Source organism: Lynx rufus, unplaced genomic scaffold (genome assembly GCF_022079265.1).
Source record: "Lynx rufus isolate CCGP_SWC_20201006 ecotype Redwood Valley unplaced genomic scaffold, mLynRuf1.p SCAF_5, whole genome shotgun sequence".
NCBI classification, from domain to species: Eukaryota; Metazoa; Chordata; class Mammalia; order Carnivora; family Felidae; genus Lynx; species Lynx rufus.
The window spans coordinates 87,950,072-87,969,803 of NW_025814867.1; the positions used below are offsets into that span (position 1 = coordinate 87,950,072).

Here is a 19,732-nt window from a genome sequence, read left to right on the forward strand (position 1 = left end):
TTTTATTTTAATTCCAGTTAGTAACAGAGTGTTGTATTAGTTTCAGATGTACCATGTAGTAATTCAACACTCCTGTATATCACCCTGTGCTCATCATGATAAGTGCACTCCTTAATCACCTATTTAACCCATCTCCCCACCAAAATTAGGTAATTTTGTGACCTACATATCTACATATGTGTATCACAGAGATTTTTAAAACTTAGGTTCATTAGGCTCTACGCCCAATGTGGGGCTTGAACTCAGAACCCTGGGATCAAGAGTTGAATACCAACTGAGCCAGCCACGCACCCCTCACAGAGATTTTTAAAGTCATTAAAAAAAATATGGTCCCATCAGAGGGTTTTATTTCTGTTTTTTTAAGTTAGATTAGTGACTTAAAAAAATCATACTTTAGAAATTAGTGTAAAAAAAATAGAAATTAGTGTTAACTGTAGCTTACCTTTACTTAAATTATTTTTTCATGTGTTCTTGTTTTTGAGGTATAATGACCTATAACATATTAACTTCAGATATTGTAACGTTATGTTGCAGTATTTGTATGTATTGTGATTACAAGTCTGATTAACATCTGTCACTATACAGTTAACAAAACTTTTTTTCTTTTAATGAGAACTTTTAAGATTTACTCTCTTAACAACTTTAAAGTATGCAGTACAGTATTTTTTTTTCTTTTTATTTTTTTTTAAATTAAAAAAAAAATTTTTTTTTCAACGTTTATTTATTTTTGGGACAGAGAGAGACAGAGCATGAACGGGGGAGGAGCAGAGAGAGAGGGAGACACAGAATCGGAAACAGGCTCCAGGCTCTGAGCCATCAGCCCAGAGCCTGACGCGGGGCTCGAACTCCCGGACTGCGAGATCGTGACCTGGCTGAAGTCGGACGCTTAACCAACTGCGCCACCCAGGCGCCCCTGCAGTACAGTATTAACTGTAGTCACTGTTGTAAATTCTTAAATTGAAAACTAAAAAGTATATTTTTATTTTTAGTATGTATTTTATCAGTTGAGCAATGAAATTAACTGTTGATTACTTTCACTGCTAGAAGAGAATCTTGATTTGAATAATCTGGAATAATTTATAGTTTTTTATTTTTCTTTTTTTCTCTAAATTTTTAAAATAATTTTTAAAAATTATTTTATTTTAGTGTTTATTTAATTTGAAAGAGAGAGAGTGCGAGTGGGGAAGGGGCAGAGAGAGAGGGAGAGAGAATCCTAAGCAGGATCTGTGCTGTCAGCACAGAGCCTGATGCATGGCTTGATCCCACAAACTGTCAGATCATGACCTGAGCTGACATCAAGAGTTGGACACTTAACCGACTGAGCCACGCAGGTGCCCCATAGTTGTTTACTTTTGAGTTTGAACTGAATACAGTATCATAATATGAAACTAGGAGTTAAAATTGACCATACTTGAGTAAGGTAGCTATACTCTGAATAAATAAATAAGTGGATCATCATCAAATGTGCGGTACACAAAAGGATTATTGAGTTGACTTTCACAATTGTATTTTAATATAAATTTGTATTTATTTATCTACCCTAGTATTTTTCATGGACCTGTAAGTTTAATTTAAAACAGTGTTTCTTAGGTGGGAATGCAAGCTGGTGCAGCCACTCTGGAAAACAGTATGGAGGTTCCTCAAAAAACTAAAAATAGAACCACCCTACGACCCAGCAATTGCACTATTAGGCATTTATCCGAGGGATACAGGTGTGCTGTTTCAAAAGGACACATGGCACCCCCATGTTTATAGCAGCACTATCAACAATAGCCAAAGTATGGAAAGAGCCCAAATGTCACATCAATGGATGAATGGATAAAGAAAATGTATATATATATACAATGGAGTGTTACTCGGCAATCAAAAAGAATGAAATCTTGCCATTTGCAACTACGTGGATGGAACTGGAGGGTATTATGCTAAGTGAAATTAGTCAGAGAAAGACAAAAATCATATGACTTCACTCATATGAGGACTTTAAGACACAAAACAGATGAATATAAGGGAAGGGAAACAAAAATAATATAAAAACAGGGAGGGGAACAAAACAGAAGAGAATATGGAGAACGTACTGAGGGTTGCTAGAGGGGTTGTGGGAGGGGGGATGGGCTAAATGAGTAAGGGACATTAAGGAATCTACTCCTGAAATCATTGCTTCACTATATGCTAACTAATTTGGATGTAAATTTTAAAAAATAAAAAAGTTAAAAAAAATAAAATGGATTTTACAATTAAAAACAAAACAAAACAGTGGTTCTTAGGGGTTCCTGGCTGGTTCAATTGGTGGAGCATGTGACTGTTGATCTCGAGGTTGTAAATTCAATCCCACATTGGGTGTAAAGGTTACTTAAAAATAAAATCATAAAAAAAAAAATAACCACATACAAAAGAAAACCGCATGGTTTTTAAACTTTAAAGTACATAGGAATCACTTGCTACAGGGTTTTGGGTGAGGTCCAGGAATTTACATTTTTTTAAGCAAAGCTTCAGGTGTTTTTTTTGTTTTTGTTTTTTTAATTATTTTTTAATTTATATCCAAGTTAGCATATAGTACAACAATGATTTCAGGAGTAGATTCCTTAATGCCCCTTACCCATTTAGCCCATCCCCCCTCCCTCAATCCCTCTAGCAACCCTCTGTTTGTTCTCTGTATTTGAGTCTGTTATGTTTTATCCCCCTCTGTTTTTGTATTATTTTTGCTTCCCTTCCCTTATGTTCGTTTCGTATCTTTAAGTCCTCATATGAGTGAAGTCGTATGATATTTGTCTTTCTCTGACTGACTAATATCGCTTAGCATAATACCCTCTAGTTCCATCCACGTTGTTGCAAGTGGCAAGATTTCATTCCTTTTGATTGCCAAATAATAGTCCATTGTATATATATATATGTGTGTGTGTGTATATATATATATTATATAATATATATACACACACATATATATAATATAATAATATTATATTATATGTAATATAATAATTACACACACATATATATATATACACCACATCTTTTTTATGCATTCATCCATTGATGGACATTTGGGTTCATTTCATACTTAGGCTATTGTCGATAGTGCTGCTATAAACATTCGAGTGCTGTGCTTCTTCGAAACAGCACACCTGTATCCTTTGGGTAAATACCTAGTAGTGCAATTGCTGGGTCATAGGGCAGTTTTATTTTTAATTTTTTGAGGAACCTCCATACTGTTTTCCAGAGTGGCTACACCAGTTTGCATGCCCACCAGCAGTGCAAAAGGGTTCCTCTTTCTCTGCATCCTCGTCAACTTCTGTTGTTGACTCAGTTGTTAATTTTAGCTATTCTGAAGGGTGTGAGGTAGTATCTCATTGTGGTCTTGATTTGTATTTCCTGATGATGAGTGATGTTGAGCATCTTTTCATGTGTCGGTTTGCCATCTGGATGTCTTTGGAGAAGTGTCTATTCATGTCTTTTGCCCATTTCTTCACTGGATTATTTGTTTTTTGGGTGTTGAGTTTGATAAGTTCTTTATAAATTTTAGATACTGTTTATCTGGTGTGTCGTTTGCAAATATCTTTTCCCATTCCATTGGTTGCCTTTTAATTTTGCTGATTGTTTCCTTTGCTGTGCAGAAGCTTTTTATTTTGATGAGGTCCCAATAGTTTATTTTTGCTTTTGTTTCCCTTGCCTCTGGAGACATATCAAGTAAGAAGTTGCTGCAGCCAAGGTCAAAGAGGTTTTTGCCTGCTTTCTCCTCTAGGATTTTGATGGCTTCCTGTCTTATGTTTAAGTCTTTCATCCATTTTGAGTTTGTGTATGGTGTAAGAAAGTGGTCCAGGTTCATTTTTCTGCATGTCACTGTCCAGTTTTCCCAATAACCATTTGCTGGAGAGACTGTCTTTATTCCATTGGTTTGTCAAAGATTAGGTGGCCATATGTTTGTGGGTCCATTTCTGGTTCTCTATTCTGTTCCATTGATCTGAGTGTCTATTCTTGTGCCAGTACCATACTGTCTTGATTACAGCTTTGTAATACAGCTTGAAGTCCGGGATTGTGATGCTTCCAGCTTTGGTTCTCCTTTTCAGGATTGCTTTGGCTATTCGGGGTCTTTTCTGGTTTTGTACAAATTTTAGGATTGTTCTAGCTTTGTGAAGAATGCTGGTGTTATTATGATAGGGATTGCTAATCCAGATATATATATATATATATATATACACACACACACATATATATGTGTATATATATATACACATATGTATATATATATATACACACACACGTATATATGTGTATATGTATATATATATATGCACATATATATGTGTATATATATACATATACACATATATATGTGTATATATATATATATTTTTAGATACTATTCTTTTTTTAAGATTTTTTTATGTTTGTTTATTTATTTTTATTTTTATTTTTTAAACGTTTATTTATTTTAGAGACAGAGAGAGACAGAGCATGAACGGGGGAGGGTCAGAGAGAGAGAGGGAGACACAGAATCGGAAACAGGCTCCAGGCTCTGAGCTGTCAGCACAGAGCCCGACGCGAGGCTTGAACTCACGATCCACGAGATCATGACCTGAGCCGAAGTCGGACGCTTAACCAACTGAGCCACCCAGGCGCCCCAGATAGATATATTTTTGAATTTATTTTTTAAATTTATATCCAAGTTAGTTAGCATATAGTGCAACAGTGATTTCGGGGCTAGATTCCTTAGTGCCCTTTACCCATTTAGCCCATCCCCCTTCCCACAACCCCTCCAGTAGTTCTCTGTTCTCCATATTTAAGAGTCTCTTATGTTTTGTTCCCGTTTTTATATTATTTTTGCTTCCCTTCCCTTATGTTCATCTGTTTTGTATCTTAATGTCCTCATTTGAGTGAAGTCGTATGATATTTGTCTTTCTCTGACTAATTTCGCTTAGCATAATACCCTCCAGTTCCATCCACGTAGTTGTAAATGACAAGATTTCATTCTTTTTGATTGCCGAGTAACACTCCATTGTATATATATACACCACATTTTCTTTATCCATTCATCCATTGATGGAAATTTGGGCTGTATTTGTATTTTTAATAAATAATAGAGATCTTATTCTGTTCCTTTTCAGGTCAGTTGAACATACTGATGGTCAAAGCGTCCTAACAGATTCACTATGGAGGCGGTATAGTGAATTTGAATTGTTGAGAAACTACCTTTTAGTTTACTATCCACATATTGTTGTGCCACCTCTACCAGAGAAAAGGGTAAGAAATGAAACAGCAGTACAGTTCAAAAGTATTTAGCAGGGGCGCCTGGGTGGCGCAGTCGGTTAAGCGTCCGACTTCAGCCAGGTCACGATCTCGCGGTCCGTGAGTTCGAGCCCCGCGTCGGGCTCTGGGCTGATGGCTCGGAGCCTGGAGCCTGTTTCCGATTCTGTGTCTCCCTCTCTCTCTGCCCCTCCCCCGTTCATGCTCTGTCTCTCTCTGTCCCAAAAATAAATAAACGTTGAAAAATTAAAAAAAAAAAAAAAATTTAGCATTGAGATTATGCTTCATGATTGTTTTGTTTACCTAGGCAGAATTTGTTTGGCATAAACTCTCTGCTGACAACATGGACCCGGATTTTGTGGAAAGACGACGGATTGGTTTAGAAAACTTTCTTTTGAGAGTTGCCTCACATCCCATCCTTTGTAGAGACAAAATCTTCTATTTGTTTTTAACACAGGTATCTTTCTTTAAGTCTTCAAAAAAAAATTCATTTTATTTTTTTCTTTTAAACTGTAGAATGCTTATGCTTAAGAATCTTTTTGGAGCAGCTTTATTAATATACATTCATTTAATTGTGTTTTTAAATTTGTTTTGATTTCAAAATTATTGGGTTATATCACTCTTTTGGCTAACATTTTTATACTTAAGGATACTAAAGATGGTACTTTCTGGCATCACTTAAATGATATCAAAGTTAGTGTTTAGTTTTTTGAGGCCCAGATCTATAAACTCTTGGGTCCATCTTTTGGTAATCTTTTGAAATCTGGATTGTATATTTAACTTAGAAATGAATTCTTTTTTTTAACCCTTCTCTGGTCTCCCCTGAAAGAATAACAGAATAGTAGATGCTTAATCTATTTTATTTGGAGTATTCCTTACGTTTTTGTTTTTGTTTTTGTTTTTTTGCAATGATTTCTAAAATTAATTTTTAGGAAGGTAACTGGAAGGAGACCGTGAATGAAACTGGGTTTCAACTGAAGGTAAGAAAATTTGTATGAAATAATTTGACAAGTTCCTTTACAGTTCCTAGCACAGTGCCTTGCACTTCGTGCGTACTTGGTATTTATTGAATGAACGAATGTTGGAAATTGGCTTTGCATCTAATATCATTGGTAAGGTTTTCAAAGAAACACTGTGAATTCACTTTGGATTTGTGTAATTTTAGTTACTAGTGAGATTATAGAGGGCATATTTATGAATTTCATTCTATTGGGAAGGAGTATTTTGAAGCAGTAATTGAGACACAAACTGTAGATTTTTCCTGCAGTATACTCATACACTTTGCATCTTTTTTTTTTTTTTTTTTTTTTTTTTTTTTTTTACTCCCGCTGTCTTTACCACTGCCACTCCAATTCTTGTGCACACACTTGCTCATTCTTTATCAGATATGAAAGACAGTTCTGAAGAATTGAGCTTGGGTTTCCCAGTCAGAGCAGACTAGAAGATGAGCCATGCATCGTGCTGCTTCTGTCTGCTGGGATGTGGTGGTCATCTTTGGGCATAGGAGTCATTTTGAATTGGTATCCGTTAGTGACACAGCTTTTCAAATTTAGTAATTATAATTAGTGTTTGGGAATGAAATTGTTATCTAAAAATTGAAAAATAAGGTATGGTGAGATGGCCACCCTAATTCCTGTCTACTCTCCCTATCGTCCCCCAAAGTAATGTAATATTGGCAAATTTTTAAAGTTTTCATCTCTTCTGTAAACTGAGTAGGTAAGTAGAAAAATGTAATGTAAATTTATATAATCTATAAATTTATAAAACAATTCATATGATAGTACAGTAACAAAAGTTCAATAGGTCTTGGCAACAAGAACAAAATGTCTTTATAGTAGTTTTGAAAACACCCCCTGGAGATTTATGTATTGGCACATAGGTATTTGAAATTTAGCACAAAAAACTAGAAAGAGAAAAATTTGTTTCTGCATGGAAAATATAATCAAGTATCTAATTCTGTCATAAGCTGATTCTAATTTATAAACATTTTGTTGGCAGGTTGCATGAAAACATTAGAATCTTCTTGGCTATAATTCATTACTTTATGGCACTCAGAATACTTGAATTTTAATTTAGAGTTGGATTTGAAATAACTCAAAACTTTGAAAAATGTTTATATTTTGATAGGGTTTTCTGAGAACTAGTCCAAGATGTTAGCATCTGATATTAAGGAAAAGAGAAAAGTAAAACATAGTTGTTTTGGTGACTTCTCTTTATGTAATAGTCAAGATTTAGTCACTAGTTTAGAAATCAGCAATCATTTGTCCTTGCACCTAGGTTTTGGCCATGACTTTGGTGACCTTGAAAAAGCTCTGGAGTTTCTTCCATCTATATAGACTATGCTGTTTACTGAGTGCATTGAATCTTGTGTATAGGTGCTATTTAAGAGTTTAGTTAAAATGTTTCATGTTTGGGTTGCCTTATGGTATAACCTCAGTTTCACTTTTAGAAAGTCTTTGAAAGGTAATACTTAATGTGCAGTATTAATAATTTGAAATCAGGCTTTTAAATGGAGCAGAAAATAAGATGTTATGAGGAGAGTTTAGAAATCCTTACATCCTGCTGTATTCCTTATTTTGTTGTGACTGTTTCTTATTTTAAGTTTTGTTGTAAGATAGAATGTTTTTAGACCACCTCACACATATATGTACGTGCGTACATGCATATACACAAACATGTATGTGAGGTTTGTATATATATGTGTGTGTGTGTGTGTTATTATTCCATTTTACCTCTGTGTTTGGTTATAAATTTTGTAATTATGTAAAATTGGTTGGTAAAGGAAGTATTGGAAACTATTTCTGTGAAAAAAAGATTGTTCTGAATCAGACCAAATATTTATATTTTAACCTTGGCCTTTGGATTGTCATTCTCAGATTGAAATGTCACCTTACTTTAGTTTTCCTTTTCTCACACACGTTTAATTTAATGTGTAGTTTTGGCCTACTAGATTAATATTTTCTTAAAAATATTTAATTATTTTACCCAGCAAGATAATTATAAAAATCTGTGTTTTTATCAGTGCTGTATTTAATACAAACATGAGCACTGACTCTTCATCACTGCTCTGTGTTGGTGTTCTTTGTCTTGTGTATTTATATAAATATTCATGTTAACCAATTCAGTAAAAGGAGAGCAAAGAGTTTAGAGTAGCGAACATATAAACTAGTTGATTTAGAATAAGGTGATACTGTTTTAACTCCATTAACTCAGTAAGTTACTGTCATGAAAGTGTCATCCATATGCCCAGATCTTAAATGAATTTAGGTTAACTCAGAGAATCCAGGACCCTGTCTGTTGCTTGGAGTAGAGCCTGCCGATGCCCATAGTCCAGACTTCGAAAATTTCTGCTAGAGGCACCTGGGTGGTTCAGTTGGTTGAGGCCTAGGTCCTGATCTCACAGTTGTGGGATTGAGCCCCTGCATTGGGCTCTCTGCTGAGCGTGGAGCTGGCTTGAGATTCTCTTTTCTATCTGTTTCTCTCTCTCACCCTCCCTCCCCCTTTGCCCCTCTCCCCTGCTTGCTCGCTCACTCTCTCAAAATAAATAAACTTTAAAATTTCTGCTAATCTGTATATTACACGGAAATTCTCAGAGAGCCACTGTTGCTGGGTGCCTACAGAGTGTCAGGTGCTCTTCTAGGTGCTGTGGAAACAGTAGTGAATGAGCTGAAAACATAAACTCCCTTATTCTTATCGAGCTTATATTGTAGTAGAGACATTAAATTAATGTTTAAATCAGTAAGATACTTTAAAGGGTATTGTTAAAGGGTATGATGGTACAGAATTTTTGTTTTCAAGGATTTTTTTGAGATAGGTGACCATAAGATTTATTATTCTAATGGGACTCTTTTGAGAGTAAAAAGGGGTCCTATTAATAATGAATTTAGGACAACAAGCATAAACCAGGACTTTCCTGGGTAAACTGGGTCACATGGTTGAAGAGATAACATTTGAGCTGAGACAGGAATAAAGAACCTTGCGGTGGAGTCAACTTGGGGGCCAGGGAAGAGGAACATTAGAGAGGCCCAAGCTGGGTAGTGGCTTACTAGGCAAGGTGTGGGGGAAGAGAAGAATCAGAAAATGAAATAACAAAGGGAAGACAAGATCCAGCATAAGGAAAGTAAAATATTTAATAGGAACTGGAAAAGAAGAAGTGGGACTAACAGAGAACATGGGAAGGAAGATAGTCGGAGCTGTAGAATAGTTGGGGTTATTTTTTATTCAGTCGATACCTCCTGCATGATGGTCTTGTGCCACGCTTTGTGAGGCACTGGGATATAGCAATGAACAAAGCAGATTAAATAACGTATTGCCATGGCAGCCATTGTATAACTCCAGGAGCACCATTCACGTTGTGCTTTCTTACGGCTCTTCTAGGGGGCAGCTAAGAAACAAGTAAACAACTAAGATGATTTCAAGTAGTACTGTTTTAAAGGAGATACAGTAAGGTGGAGTGAAACTGGGGCACCTAGGTGGTTCAGTCAGTTGAGTGTCTGATTCTTGATTTCAGCCTAGGTCATGATCCCAGGGTTGTGGGATTGAGCCCCATGTTGGACTCTGCACTGAATGCGGAGCCTACTTGGGATTCGCTCCCTCTACCTCTGCCCCTCTCCCTTGCTCACGTTCTCTCTTAAAAAAAAAAAAAATGGGGGCACCTGGGTGGCTCAGTCGGTTAAGCATTTGACTTTGGCTCAGGTCATGATCTCACGGCTCATGGGTTCATGCCTCGCGTTGGGCTCTGTGCTGACAGCTCAGAGCCTGGAACATGGTTCAGATTCTGTGTCTCCCTCTCTCTCTGCCCCTCCCCCTCTCTCTCTCTCTCTCTCTCTCTCTCTCTCTCTTTCTTAAAAATAAATGAAACATTAAAAAAATTGATTCCTGATTGAACCACCTTTTATGTAGTTTCTGTGCCTGGTCAGAAACATAATTTAGTGTTTTTTCTGCTTTTCTTTTCTTTTCTTTTCTTTTCTTTTCTTTTCTTTTCTTTTCTTTTCTTTTCTTTCTGTGTGTGTGTGTGTGGAGTTTGGCTATGACTTGGATATATTAAGTATAAATTTTATAGAATGCAATTATTATTTAGTGCTGATCCCTCTGTTCCTCCTTTGAGAGCAGTTATCTAGAGTAAGTAAAGATAGTTAAAAAGTTTTAAAAAATAGTTAAAAAGTTTTGTTTTCTTGGGGTGCCTGGGTGGCTCAGTCAGTTAAGTGTCCGACTTGGGCTCAAGTCATGGTCTCACAGTTTGTGGGTTCGAGCCCTGCATCAGGCTCTGCACTGACAGCTCAGAGCCTGGAGCCTGCTATGGATTCTGTATCTCTGGCTCTTTCTGCCCCTCTCCCACTCATGTTCTGTCCCTCTCAAAAATAAACATTTAAAAAAATTTTTAAAAAAGGTTGTGTTGTAACATTTTCTGTCAGCTAGAAAGTAATTTGATTTCATCTCACATGTTTTACTTTATTTAGTATGTAGTATTTAGTATAGGCATTTCCATAGTTCTTTTGTTTAAAAACATTTTTTTTGATGTTTATTTTTGAGAGAGCATGAGCAGGGGAGGGGCAGAGAGAGAGGGAGACACAGAATCCGAAGCAGGCTCCAGGCCCCAAGCTGTCAGCAGGAGTCCAGTGCAGGGCTTGAATTCACAAACTGCGAGATCATGACCTGAGCCGAAGTCAGGCACTTAACCTACTGAGCCATCCAGGTGCCTCAGTTCTTCCTTTTTTAAAATAGTGATCGTGAAAATGAAAAAAACCAATGTACATTTGGTGTGGATTCCTGGGAACTACCTGCAGTAATGTATATGCTTCAGAGCAGTCGTTTTATTTAGTTTATCATTCCTTTTCTTGATTTAGAGAAAGGTAAACTACTTCTTCCATGTGATTTATCCTGAGTTACAATAATGCAGAGCTGTGTGTGTGTGTATATAGATAGATAGATAGATAGATAGATAGATGCCTGTTAATAGAGTGATGTTTATAATTGTTTTACTTTGGTATCATTGAATGCCATGTTATTCAGTTTAATTTTTAACACTGTTTTTGTAGTGTTTTCAGAAATAACTACTTTGCTGTTTTTTTTAGATATGTTTAATGTGTTTGACAAATGATATGAAGAAAACTGTATTTGAGCATCTTAATTCTAAAGGGAAAGTAAAACTGTTTGGATTTATACCCTGAAATGTAATTGTATTAAGTGAACAAATTATTTTTTCCAGGCAGACTCCAGGTTAAAAGCGCTTAATGCAACATTCAGAGTGAAAAACCCAGACAAGTAAGGTTTTGTTTTAATAACAGTTACAATGTTGTTTTGAATGATGTCTATCAATTTATTTAATTTTTCATTTCTGAATGTATGCACTTTATTTACTAATTTAAATAATAATTCACATTACTGAAATCCTTTTACAGTCTAAAACTGATTTTGAGATTTGGTAACTTAATTAGGTTTAAGGTTGCAAGTAACTGAAGTATCAGAAAATTAAACCGCTGTTTTTTCCTAGAAGGATTTATTAAAAATGTTGTTGAAGATATCAGAAAAATGGGAGAAGTAATTTTTAATTTCATATGAAATAGTTTTCCTTATATGGCTTTGCTTATCAAATATGTACAAAGTTCAAGAAGATTATATGTATTATATATATTTAATAATAAACTACTTTGTACACCAAGAAAACTTGATAGATAAATGCATACTAGTGGAATAATTTCATGGAGATGTATCTGTATGACAATTACTTGACTTCATTAATGTTAGGTGTTTGTGATGAGACCATTTCTCTATTTAAGGAAACCCATGCATTCACAATAAAATGTCCTTAGGGTGGTTCCTAGGCATTTCTTAAGATTTTGGTTTTACTCATTCTCTGAATTAGGTGGGTAATTCAGACTTTTCATTATATGGACCTTTACCTGGCCTTTGATTCAGCTGAACTTTTCAATTAGAAAGGTGTTTGAGCAGATTAGGCTTTTGCATTTTTGGCTGCCAAGTTCATGAGTTGTGTTAGAATTTCTCTAGTTAAGCCTTCAACATTAATTTCTATGTGGTGTAAATTCTTACCAAAGGCTGGGTTTGCATAGTCTGATAATATATTATGCCTGACTTTAGAAATTATGTATTTGGTTTTTAATATAAATTTTGAATATAAAATATAAATATTTAAAGTTTTGGTAAACAGGAAATTGTGATGGTAACCACTGAAGTTTTTTTTTTTTTTTTAATAGACTTTTTTAGAGGAGTTCTATTTAGTTTTATGGAAAAATTGAATGGACAGCACCGAGCTCCCATATATATCCTCTGCCCCCACACATGCACAGTCACCCCCACTGTTAATATCCCCCACCAGAATGGTACATTTGTTATAATCGATGAACCTATATTAAGACACTGTTATCACCTGAAGACGTTACATTAGGGTTCACTCTTGGTGTTGTATATTATGACAAATGTATAATGGCATATGTCCATCATTAATAGTATCATATAAGGTATTTTAACTGTCCTGGGGCTGGGGTGCCTGGTTGGCTCACTTGGTAGAGCACATGACTCTTAAGCTCAGGGTCATGAATTCAAGCCCTGTGTTGGGCATGGAACCCACTTGAAATTTAAACAAAAAACAATACCAAGACCCTCCCACCCCCACCAAAAAAAAAAAAAAAACTCCAAAGTATTTTCAGTGTCCTAAAAATCCTCTGTGCTCTGCCTGTTTATCCCTCCATCCCAGCCCCTGGCAACCAGTAATCTCCATAGTTTTGCCTTTTATAGAATGTCATATACGGTGTGTAACCTTTTCAGATAGGCTTTTTTCACTTAGTAATATGCATTTAAGTTTCCACTGTAAGGGTTATAATGACGGGTATGGTATATAAGAGACGCTCTTTAGATAAAGAACTAAAATTTTAAGTCGACCTCTTTGAAAAACCTAGTAAGCTAGCTTTATGACTTTGGTGAATGTGCATTCACTAGAGGAGCATGTAGATGAGACTATTATTAATTAATATTGTAATATTAATATTTTGTCTTGAATGTTTTTCAATTTAGTGAAAAATATTTTATCAATTGAATGTTTATCTTCCCTTTTCTGACCTAACTAGGTTTCTGGATTATAAAATTTTATTTAATAACCATATTATATATGGAATTTTAAATTTGATATGAACAGTAACATAACCGAAGCAATTTTGCCCCTGTTCTTGTTAAAGTGTGTAGTTAATGTATAATTAGTAATAGAATTTGTTTGCTTTAAGTTCTAGTTAAGAGAATTATCTATATCTTTTTTTTTTTTTTTAAGTTTTATTTATTTTTAAGTAATCTCTATACTCAACATGGGACTCAAACTAATGACGCGAGATCAAGAATCACATACTCCTGGGGTGCTTGAATGGCTCAGTCTGTTGAGCAGCCGACTCTTGGTTTCGGCTCAGGTCATTATCTCGTGGTTCATTAGTTTGAGCCTTGTGTTGCACTCTGGGCTGACAACACAGATCCTGTTTAAGATCTTCTCTCTCTCTCTCTCTCTCTCTCTCTCTCTCGCCCTCCCTTTCTCACTCTCTCTGTCAGAATAAATAAATAAAATTAAAGAAAAAAACCCCAGAGAATCACATACTCCTTCTACTGAGCCAGCCAGGTGCCTTCATGCCATTCGTTGTTAAGCCAGATTCTTCACGTACAGAATCTCTGTTCTAGCTATATTATATATTACGTGTATTTTATATAGTGGGTCTAGCTGGCCCAATATATAGTTATTATTCATACTGTTACTAAAATAGTTTACAGCACTAAAATACTTTTATTCTGCCCTTTCTTAAAATGTAGAAAACCGGAAAGATTGTTGGGATTACCAAAATGATACTATCTTCATGCATGTTTATATTTTTTCAAACTGGGGTGCCTGGCTGGCTCAGTCGGAAGAGCATGTGGCTCTTGATCGAGGTTGTAAGTTTACTCATATGTTGGGTGTAGAGATTACTAAAAAATAAATAAATAAATAAATAAATAAATAAATAAATAATTTTGAAATAAAATATATTTCTTCAAACTAGACTAAGAGCAGTTTGGAGATGAACCTTCTACTTTTGGAGATGAGTCTTCTACTTTTATGTGGCAATATTTAGACAATATTTGTCAATATTAGGAGGTAGACCGTGATTAGTAGAATGAATGGGGCAAAAGAGGGGCAGGAAATATAGGTGGCACCCAGGTTTTCTTCTTTAGAATGCTAGGGAACATAGGGAAGAGGGTTTTGGGAGGGACAGGGGAAGATAAGTTAAGCTCTAGATATGTAAAAGTACAAAGGTCTGGTGTTTAGGAGAGAGATTCGGGCAGGAGGTAGACATTTGGAATTCAGTAACACGTACGCCATAACTGTGAAGCTTTGTGAATGGTAAGTCACATGAAATGTATAGATTGAAAGATTGATTAAGATGGCTGAGGACCCAGGATTGGACCCTAAGGAGTGCTAACGCCTTGAGGGTGTTTTCCAAAGTATAATCTGAAGATTAGCACCATTTGAATTATTTGGGTTATACCTTCAGATTCTTGAGTCCCTCTAGGGCCTTTGTGTACAGTTTTGCTTGTTCACACACTTGTCCTACTGAGAGGCCCTCCTTAGTGTTTCTGACACTTCAGGGCCTCTTTGCATGCTGAAGTTGGGAGGAGGGTGAGGTTAGCTGTTACCTTGCTGAAAGGATCAAGAAAGATGAGGACTAAAGTCTGTTGTTGGGTTTTAAGCAACATGAGAATAGTTAGTGAGTTTGTCAGGAGTATTTCTCTGCTGGTGTTGGAGGCAAAACTAGATTGCAGTGGGCCGGACGGTGCATGGGAAGTGACTGTTGCTAGAGAGAGTACCTTGTTAAAGTGTGCCTGTGAAATGGCTGGGGATGAGAGTGTTAACAGTTGGATGTGTTGTCAAGGGAATATATGTATGTGTTTTAATATAGGAGAGTTAATTGATATGCTAATGAGAAGGAGCTTGCAGAGAGAGGAATTTAGAAAATAGGAATATGGGGTGTAGCTGGGATAGAGTCTAGAGTATTGATGGGAAGAAGGATCTTAGAGGGAAGGAAGAAATAATAGATGTAGATATGTTTACTGGCAGGAGATAGAGGTGGAGGTGGTTCCTACTAATGGCTTGTGTTTAATTTGTGAAGCCTGGTTGGAGAGTGATAGGTGGTGGTATCAGAAATTTCAGGTCTTTTTGCAGAACTGTAGTTACTAGATTAGGGAAACAAAGATTATTGATCAGCATGAAGATTGAGGTTAGAGACCATGAGTTTATGGTTGCATCAGAACATTTTTTAGCACCATAAGTTTTTGTCCTGTTTTTTGTTTTCAAGTAACTTTTCATATAACTTTTATCTTTATCTCAGTTCCACAGTATAAATTATGAAGTATTTTTCTTGTCTTTAGTAATACCAAAAGAAAATATGGTTGCTTTATTTTAGAATTTTTTGAATTTGTATTTGAATTTGTATTGAATTTGAATTTGTATTGGTGTGTGCATAAGGCCAGCATATGGTTAAATAGAATCAGTTTCATTATTCTCAAGAACTGCTGTTTTTGTCTTTCAGTTTTTGACTTGTTTCCATGAGAAAAAAAATGATGTTTCCCTTGTTTCCTGTTTCAGGAGATTTACTGAACTAAAACACTACAGTGATGAACTACAGTCTGTCATCTCACATCTTCTTCGAGTCAGAGCTGTAAGTGGTCCCCAGGAGCTTTTTGATGCACATTTATAAGGATGTGCTTCTCACCTAATCACGTTTTTAAGTAATGGATGGTATTTATGATAAATAGCTGATTCTTGCATTTAAATTTGGCATGTTCATCATCCAAACTGCATTTAAAAAAATATATGAAATGTTCTCTGGTATAGACAGCTTGAAGCATTTTAACTGTTGTTTTCTCTGTAGTTTGTATATGGTTGTTTTGACTTCTTGTGAAAAGGCCTACCATTTCAGTGTTGGAATATAATTAAATAAGTGTGGGAGTTTAGATCTACATGTAATAATATCTTTATGCTTTCAAGGTTGTTTTAAAGGTCTGTGAAAAAGTTTATATATGTTAGGCCATCTTGTGTCTGTACTCTTAAATTGTCCTAAATAAACTTATTTGGGGTAATGGTTTGCCATGACAAACTAAAAATTGAGGCATAATCACTGTACTTAGCCCTATAGTTTGGCTGTGGTAGACATGGAACCCTTAGAACTTGCTAAAAACTTTGAAAGACCCTGGGTTACCAGGTCTAGGATCACATTTATGCTGATTGGAATCCTTGTGGAATATATTATCTGGGATTTGTTTTAATGAGAGTGGTGAAGAGTGGAAAGTGGGGGCAGTTTATATGAAACTTGATTAGCCATATAATAATTGTTGAAGGTAGTAGGTGTTGCGAAATGGAAATATATTCTGTTCTCTGAAGATTACCATAGTAAAAAGTATTAAAATAAGGGGAAGAAAATCCTTCCTGAAGTCTTTATATTGGCCCAATTTCCTGTTTAACCATTCAGAGTACCATTAGACCTCTTAAATAAATTATAAGATACTTTCTAATAAAAGGTCCATGTGAGAATTAGTAGGCTAGCGTCAAGAACTGGGTACTGGGAAACTGGGTTTATAAGGTAACTAGACACTGCTTGTTGAAAGGTTGGGGAAGAGGACATGTGTCTAGACACCCCAGAAGACTGGAAGAATAATTCATACAGCTTTGACTTTTATGTTAGAAACCTTCGAGAATCTATTTTTTAGAAAAAATGAGAAAAAAAATTTTTTTAGTGTTTGTTTATTTTCAAGAGAGCATGAGCAGGGGAAGGGTTGACAGAGAGGGAGACACAGCATCCAAACCAGGCTACAGGCTCCAAGCTGTCAACACAGAGTCTGATGTGGGGCTCGAACTCACAAACCATGAGATCATGACCTGAGCCAAAGTTGGACGCTTAACCAACTGAACCACCCAGGCGCCCTGAGAATCTATTTAAATTAGAGGTCTGGCTGATTATGGAAGCTGTGTCTTTTTATTTCTTTATATCTTTAAAAATTGATTTGTTTATTTAAAATTTATTAAATTTTTAAAAATTTACATCAGGTTAGTTAACATACAGTGCAGTGATGATTTCAGGAGTAGAATCCAGTGATTCATCACCTACATATAAAACCCAGTGCTCATCCCAACTAGTGTCCTCCTTAATGCCCCTTGCCCAGTTAGGGCATCCCCCCACCCAAAATGCCTCCAGCAACCCTCAGTTTGTTCTCTGTATTTAAGAGTCTCTTATGGTTTATCCCCTTCCCTGTTTTTATATTATTTTTACTTCCCTTCCCTTATGTTCATCTGTTTTGTGTATTAGATTCCACATATGAATGAAGTCAAAGTGATATTTGTCTTTCTCTGACTAATTTCGTTTAGCATAATACACCCTAGTTCTATCCACATTGTTGCAAAAGGCAAGATTTCATTTCTTTTGATTGCTGAGTAATATTGCATTGTGTGTGTGTGTGTGTATGTGTGTGTGTGTGTGTGTGTGTGTGTGTGTGTGTGTGTATACACATCACATCATCTTTATTCAACCGTCGATGGACATTTGGGCTCTTTCCATACTTTGGCTATTGTCATTAACGCAGCTATAAACATTAGAGTGCTTTGCCTCTTCGAAATAGCACACCTGTATCCTTTGGATAAATACCTAGTAGTGCAATTGCTGGGTCATAAGGTAGTTTTATTTTTAATTTTTTGAGGAACCTCCATACTGTGTTCCAGAGTGGCTGCACCAGTTTACATTCCCACCAGCAGTGCAAAAGAGATCCTCTTTCTCCACATACTCGCCAACATCTGTTGTTGCCTGAGTTGTTAATGCTAGCCATTCTGACAGGTGTGAGGTGATATCTCATTGTGGTTTTGATAGGTATTTTCCCTGATGATGAGTGATGTTGAGCATCTTTCATGTGTCAGTTTGCCATCTGGATGTCTTCTTTGGAGAAGTGTCTATTCATGTCTTTTGCCCATTTCTTCACTGGATTATTTGCTTTTTTGGGTGTTGAGTTTGATATGTTCTTTATAGATTTTGGATACTAACCCTTTATCTGCTATATCATTTGCAAAAATCTTCTCTCATTCCATTGGTTGCCTTTTAGTTTGATTGTTTCCTTCGCTGTGCAGAAGCTTTTTATTTTGATGAGGTCCCAGTAGTTCATTTTTGCTTTTGTTTCCCTTGCCTCAGGAGACATGTCAAGTAAGAAGTTGTTACTGCCGAGGTCATAAAGGTTTCTGCCTGCTTTCTTCTTGAGGATTTTGATGGCTTCCTGTCTTACATTTAGGTCTTTCATCCATTTTGAGTTTATTTTTGTGTATGGGGTAAGAAAGTGATCCAGGTTCATTTTTCTGCATGTCACTGTCCAGTTTTCCCAATTACCGTTTGCTGAAGAGACTGTCGTTCCATTGGATATTTTTTCCTGCTTTGTCAAAGATTAGTTGGCCATATGTTTGTGGGTCCATTTCTGGGTTCTCTGTTCTGTTCCATTGATCTGAGTGTCTGTTCTTGTGCCAGTACCGTACTGTCTTGATGATTACAGCTTTGTAATATAGCTTGAAGTCTGGGATTGTGATGCCTCCAGCTTTGGTTTTCTTTTTCAGGATTGCTTTGGCTATTTGGGGTCTTTGCTGGTTTCATGCAAATTTTAGGATTGTTTGTTGTAGCTCTGTGAAGAATGGTGGTGTTACTTTGGTAGGGATTGTTAACGCTGTATCTTTTTAAAGGCCTTCAACCAAAAGGAAGGGCGGACGGCACTATAGAAAGCTTTGTTTAACAACAGGGTCAGCAGTTCTGAGAGTTGGAGTAGGCAGAGGTACACTATTACACAGTCACATGGCTAACCCCAAGTATTGAGAAGCTCTCAAACAGTGTTCAGACCCAGAAGAAACTAAAGGACAAAGCAGAAAAACCAGCTAGACTCAGATTTATCAGAAATCTCAGAGATGAGTGGTGAATTGAACAGAGTGTAATAGGTAAACACTCAGAAAATCCATGAAGCATAGGGAGTGCATTTAAGTGAGACCTTAAGGAGGGAGGCAGGACTGTCGTTGTCAGATTGTGTCCTGAAGGGAGGTTTATGTGATTGCTTTCATAAAACGAGAAAATTGTCATAAGGCATGATACGATAGTGATTATGTCTGACTTTCTGCTGAAAGTATATTTTTAAAAGTGGTTAATATTTAATAACCTTTAAAGATGATGGGAAATTTTAACCATACCAAACTTGTTTCTGCCCTAGGACTTTTATTTGCTCTTCCCCATGCTTGTATCACTTTTCCCACATGCCCCACCTTCAAGAACCTCTCTTGGCTTGTTCTCTTTTGCCATTCATTTCTTGCCTTAGATGCCTCCTCAGAGAAATCTATCTTGGGAATCTTGCATGAAATAAGATGCAGTTTTCTATCATTTTCTGTCATTTTTCATATTCTGTCATTGCTATTTATAACAACACTATCTGACATTGTATTCTGGATTAA

At 36.1% G+C, this 19,732-nt stretch overlaps 1 protein-coding gene across 2 annotated transcripts in view; it reads left to right on the forward strand.

The window, feature by feature from the left end:
• Positions 1–19,732, forward strand: part of SNX4 (sorting nexin 4) — a 71,080-nt gene that overhangs the window by 16,381 nt on the left and 34,967 nt on the right. For both annotated transcript variants that reach the window (XM_047099763.1, XM_047099764.1), the window contains 5 exons: positions 5,103–5,238; positions 5,549–5,698; positions 6,174–6,221; positions 11,450–11,505; positions 15,857–15,929. In XM_047099763.1, the coding sequence (XP_046955719.1) occupies positions 5,103–5,238; positions 5,549–5,698; positions 6,174–6,221; positions 11,450–11,505; positions 15,857–15,929 (463 nt within the window). The remainder of the gene's footprint in view (positions 1–5,102; positions 5,239–5,548; positions 5,699–6,173; positions 6,222–11,449; positions 11,506–15,856; positions 15,930–19,732) is intronic.